Source organism: Pteronotus mesoamericanus, unplaced genomic scaffold (genome assembly GCF_021234165.1).
Source record: "Pteronotus mesoamericanus isolate MK-2021 breed Mesoamerican mustached bat unplaced genomic scaffold, CSHL_Meso_final contig_221, whole genome shotgun sequence".
Classification (NCBI taxonomy): Eukaryota; Metazoa; Chordata; class Mammalia; order Chiroptera; family Mormoopidae; genus Pteronotus; species Pteronotus mesoamericanus.
Window position 1 is genome coordinate 17,161,811 of NW_026555092.1, and position 6,160 is coordinate 17,167,970.

General features: G+C 39.7%; 1 protein-coding gene across 1 annotated transcript in view; it reads left to right on the forward strand.

Moving 5' to 3' along the window:
* The window catches only part of CCDC30 (coiled-coil domain containing 30), an 86,765-nt gene extending 85,034 nt beyond the window's left edge, over positions 1-1,731 (forward strand). The window contains 3 exon segments of the mRNA XM_054572073.1: positions 1,070-1,137; positions 1,486-1,615; positions 1,617-1,731. Of these exon segments, the coding sequence (XP_054428048.1) occupies positions 1,070-1,137; positions 1,486-1,615; positions 1,617-1,688 (270 nt within the window). The 3' untranslated portion in view covers positions 1,689-1,731.
* Positions 1,732-6,160: the final 4,429 nt, after the last annotated feature.

Here is a 6,160-nt window from a genome sequence, read left to right on the forward strand (position 1 = left end):
TTCTTCCCAGGATACCTAAATTTTTTTTCCTACTCATGAAACCTTTAAGCCCTGGCTGGCGTGGCTCAGTAGACTGCGTGCTGGCCTGTGAACTGAAAGGTCATCAGTTCGACTCCTAGTCAGGTCACATGCCTGGGTTTTGGGCCAGGTCCCCAGTTGCAGGAGTGCAAAAGGCAATCAATGGATGCTTCTCTTGCACATCTATGTTTCTCTCCCTCTCCTTCTACCTCACTTCCCCTCTCTCTAAAAATTAATAAATTATTTTTAAAAAAACTCTTTAACAACTTTCAAATATACACATGTACAGCATTGTTAAGAATAGTCATCGTGTTATACATTACATCCCCAGAATTTATTTATCCTATAACTGGAAGTGTGTGTCTTTTGGCCATCTTGACCTAATTCTCCCACCCTCTGCCTCTAGCAACCACAGATCTTAAACTCCATTTCTTTGAGTTCTTTTAGGTTCCACATATAAGTGGGATTGTATGGTATTTGTCTTTCTCTGTCTGACTTATTCCACTTAGTGTATAGTCCTGAAGGTTGTCACAAATGGCAGGATTTCCTTCTCTTTTATGACTGAAGAGTAGTCTATCTTGAGTGTGTTTGTGTGTGTATGTAACAATTGCTTTACCCATTCATCCATATTGGATGCTTGGGCTGCTTCCATGTCTTGTAAATAATTATAAATTATTTACAATTGTAAATAATGCTGCAATGAACATGGTGTGCAGATAGTGTCTTCAGGATAGTGATTTTGTTTCCTTTAGATAAATACCCAGAAGTCAAGTTGCTGGATCATATGGTAGTTCTATTTTTAATTTCTTGAGGACACTGCATACTGTTTTCTGTAGTACCTGCACCAATTTATATTCCCACCAGTAGTGGCCAAGGGTTCTCTTTTCTCCACATCCTCACCAGCATTTATTACCTCTCTTTTTTAATAATGATAGTCCTTCTAACATTACATTTTTGATTTAAAAAAATATGTAAAGCATAGTTCTAGGATCACAATGCCAATGGTTTATCATTAAAATTGTTTAATTCATGCTTTTTTTTTTCCTTTTAGGAAACAATATTTAGTGGCATCTCTGAATATGAAGTACTGAATAAAATTTTGCCCCTACCAAACTCCAGGTTAGTAAAGTCAAGACAGTCATCTGTATGACTAAGAGTCATGGCTGCCTAACCAGTCGTGAGTGCTGACTTGAGAAAGCATAGCATTTAGGGGTAATTTTCTGTTTATATAGTATTTAAACCTTCCAGTTCCTTCTCCCCTCACCACTACTTCAGCCCCACTCTTGACAGAATCCTGACTCACAGTAGAAGATAACCCATAAACATAAATTCAAGGTAATTTTATTTGGCTGTTTTGTATTTGACAGTTGTGAAAACTGAAATCCCATTGAGCCTTATCCCTGTAAGCCCCAAAATGCGGCCCAGAGACCCCATCCACGTGAAACCCTCACACGTGTCCTTTTTTAGTTTTTCTGGAACAGGTTTGGTAGAGTCCGTTGGAAGTCTGTAAGAGATTAAAGAACGTACGTCAGAAGAGGCAGTGGCAAACCCCAGGTCCCTCGAGTCTCTCTACTGTGCACAGAATTCTGAAGCTGGACACACACATAGATGTGGCTTCTCTGAAGGTGACACATCACATCTAAGAACAAGACCAAAAGTCAAAACTATGAAATCACTGACGTCTAAAACTAGCCTGGTCAAAGCTGCTAACTTACAGCTTGAGCGTGAAGGCGGAACACGACATGGAGAAGGGCAATGATAGACTCCCCACTGGACATCAACCAAGAGTCTTGGAAATTGCTGACACATTCATTAAACCAAATCCAAAAATGGACTTCTCAAGTCTGTTTGATATCCTCAAATGCCTTGTATTGATCAATGACTTAGGTAGGGTGGTTAAATTAGGTTTATGTTCCGTAGAACACATACATGGCTAGTTCAGCATTCTTTCCTATTTTCATGGGTATTTTCTTTTTTTAAAAAATAAAAACAATGTAATCACATTAAAGCAAATATTTAAAAAAGAAAAAAAACCTGACCTATAAACCGATATTCTTAACACTACTATTTTCCTTTTGGAGTTATTCCCTTTTGGTTCTTATGCAAATTCATATATTGTAATTGGTTATTATATTGTATTTTCATAGTCTGATTTCTAATTTAATATACCATAAAATATTCTCCCATATTTAAACTCTCCATAATTATTCTTTCAATAGCCATGTGATATTCTATGTTGATGTTCTATAAATTCTCATTTTATCTGACATCCAAGTTGTTCCTACTTTTTCACTATTTAAAGATGATGCTGCAGTGAAAGTCTTTGTGAAGTTAGGTCTTTTCTTCTCTTAAGTTAATCCAGAAAAGAAATTCACAAGATTGGCATAATTGGGTCAAAGGGTATAGATGTTATATAGTTTGGGTACACACTTGTCTCATTGCTTTAAAATAGCTTTGTGTCAAGGTATTGTTTCTACAGTCAACTTATAAGCCTCAATTTCCTGACACATACAATGGGAACAATAGTAGTTCCTATCTCACAGGGTTGTGAGGACCAAATGAAATGAAGCATGCATTTTGCACTGAGTAACTGCTTAATAAATTACAGATATCTTCATTTATTTTCATTGCAGTTTGAGTGTACTGGTTTTTCTACAGTCTTATCAACATTGTATATTATCAGTTAAAAAATGTATTCTAAAATAGATGGTATAAAACTATACTGATGATCCTTCATCCCTTCCTCCCCTTCTCCTTCCTTATTCTCCTTCTCTACCTTCTTCATCTTCAGCTGGAAAGAGAGAGGTAGGCCAAGGCAAGAGGGGGAAAAACATATAAAAGAGACCCCATAAGTTGAGACATACTGAACTTTTATGTGCAACCCTGCCTCCTCAGACCACTGAAGACAAAGGATATAGGAAATAATAGCTATGATACTGAATGCACACTCTGACTCTGAACCTTGCCCACACTCACTTTCTTTCACTCAATTCACTGATTCCATTTATTGAATACCTACTAAGTGCTGTTCAGTAGTTGGCACTGTAGCCATACCTGTGAAAACAGACAAATTTTCTGCTTTCATAATTAATATGCTATTACATTTGTGTGGCAGGGGGTGAGGTGTAGAGACTGACCATATAATTTTGGATGACGAGTGGCGTGAAGAAAGTAAATCACTGATGCAACTGAATAAATCACTGATGCGGGCTACTTTAGATTGGGTGCAGAGTTCCCATCTGAGTGACATGAGCCGACGTCTGAACTACAAGGAGCGCTCCCCGCCCCCATTTAGATCTAGAAGAGTATTAAAAACAATTAACAGCTAGTACCAAGGCCCTTAAGAGAGTATGGAAGTCTCCCTTATCTGAGGAGGATGCAGTCCAAAACCCCCAGTGGTTGCCTGAAACCACAAATGGTACCGAACTCTGTATACAATTACACTGTGTTCTCCTAGACATACACACCTATGATAAATAAGGCACAGTAAGACACTAACAGTAATAATAAAAGAGAACAATTATAACAATATAGTAATGGGGACGCAACTTCTGAACAGAGGACCTGGGCCATGCCCCCTTGCCTCCCACCGCCGGCCCCTCCTGATGGCTTTATTACCTCATATGCAGCTCATCTTAAACCAAAAGAATAGCTCAGCGGACAAGAGTGTCTGACTCAGATATGTACCTCAGAGGGAGTTTCTACTACTTTAGGAAATTGTTGACTCAGTTTTAGGGTTGAGGTTTTTTTTTTTTTAAAGAAAAGGAAACACTGGGATCCATTATTTGTTTGGTTTTGGGTTTTATTGTTGTTCTGGTTCTTAATTTTTATTTTAGTTTGGGAAGTAGATATTTTTATAAAATATAAAAATATGATTTTTCTCTTAATTTCTCACTTTCCCATATTAGCAGTGACAGCCAAAGGGGTCATGACAAGAGAGAGGGGAACACACAGAACTGGCAAAGCGGCCCACCTGGCTCCAGTCCTATCCATCAGGAACTACATTTAGCAGGGCACCAAGCCTGCCCCCCTAAAATCAACTTAGGTGTCCTCCTTTGCTTGTAAATCCCAGGACTCTTGGCTTGCCCAGGCAGCTTCCCGCTGCATTCGGTGTGGAGGCTGCTGGAGGCGTGTGGCTGGCCCCGCCTCCCTCTTCCCACGCTTCTTGGGCAGGGCTGGTTGCAGTAATTTTGAGAAAATGCCACCTTCCCGTGACATGTCTTTAATTTTTTTTTAACTACTATTTGCAGATTGGAGGGGAAGAATGAGGAGGGGGTCATTCTGAAATAAGCATGGGTTGGGGTGCTTGCGTATGTATCTCCCTCACTTTCCCCAGATATCAGGTATCTTTTTTTTCCTCAGTCCAAAATCATGAGGGTAGCAGAGGAGGGAGGTTGCAAAAATGCAGGTACGAGGGGGACGTAGAATCACCGCTGCCCCATCCTTGGCCCTGAAGACCTCCAACATCATCAGGATTTCACAAGACTGTCAGCAGGAAGCCCGCCCGTCAAAGATCTGGGCAGGACTGAGGGCAGGTTGGGATTGTGACGGGTGGGAGCAGTGGGGGGAGGCAGGGGCATGGGCCCTTTTCACCTGACTTGTAAACGTGCAGTTTCACAGAAAAAAAAATTAACAATATACTGTAATAAAAGTTATGTGAATGTGGTCTCAGAACATCTTGTGCTGCACTCACCATTCTTGTAATGATGTGAGACAATACAATGCCGATGTGATGAGGTGAAGTAGTGTGAATGACATAGGCCTTGTGACATAGCTCGAACACAAGCACTGTGATACCCTGACAGTGGATCTGATAACCAAGACACCTTCTGAGTGACTAACCTTCTGAGTGACTAATCGGCAGGTAGTATATAGTGTGGATATGCTGGACAAAGAGATGATTCACATCTTGAGTGTGCAGTTAAAAACGTATGACTTATTTCTGGAATTTTTCACTTACTATTTTTAATATAAATTAATAGTCACACCCTATTTGCTACCTGCCCATTAGTCACTTAGTAGATGTCTTGGTTATCGTATCAACTGTCAGGCTGCGGGTTGACAGCAGTCAACTAAAAAGAGGGTGAAAACGCAGATAAGAGGGAATTGATGTATCCATCCATGACTCTGAGGAACAGAGAGCCCAGAGTATAGTAACTGAGGGCAGGTATTGGATTAGCCAAAACGTTCGTTTTGTTTTTTCTGTAAGACATCTCTAGTAGTGCTTAGTGGTCTTTAACTTCATTCGAAACAATTTTATTAGATTGTATTGTGACAGCTGTCAATCAGTATATATTTTTAAAAAACTTCAAAAGTGGTGAATTTTTGTACAGCCATTTTACTACTGAAGATGGCAGAAAACATGCAACATTTTTGGCATATTATGCTTTATTATTTTGAGAAAGGTAAAAACACAACTGAAATGCAAAAAATAAAAGATTTGTGCAGTATATGGAGAAGGTGCTGTTACTGATTGAATGTGTCAAAAGTGGTTTGTGAAGTTTCTTGGTACTATTGTCATTTTGGCCAAATAATTCTTTGCTGTGGGGCTGTCTTTTGCACTGGAAAATGTTTAGCAGCACCCCTGGACTCTACCTACTAGAAGCCAATAGCAGGAGAGAGCCGACATACTCAAAATATCCAAATCTATAGTTATTGGCAAAAATGAAAAATGTGTCTTTTTTTTTTACAAAAAACTAAACAGACTTTTTGGCCAACCCAGTAATATAAGATTTGGCCAAGGTGAGGCAGCCAGATAATGCGATGTAGGCGCCAGTAAGTAAGGAATTGGATTTTATTCTCAACACTGGAAGCCAGGAGCGGTTTATAAGCAGATTTATTTTAAAAGCTCTAGCTACTCTGCTGGAAATGAATTGGAAGCGACTAAAATGGAAGCCTGTGGCAGAACTGGAACAAAAATTGTAGTGTACTGACTTCAAGTATTTGCTGAGCACACCTTACTTGCCTGGCTGTTCTAAGCTCAGAGGATGAACAGAGCTCCTGCCCTCTGGGGCTAACAGACTAGCGGGCAAGGATAAGAAGCAACAGTGTGATGGTTCAGATCTTAGCTCAAGAGCTGACAAGAATGGTGGAGAATGCCTAGTACAAACTCCCTAGCCTAAGCGAGAATAATTTGTACTTA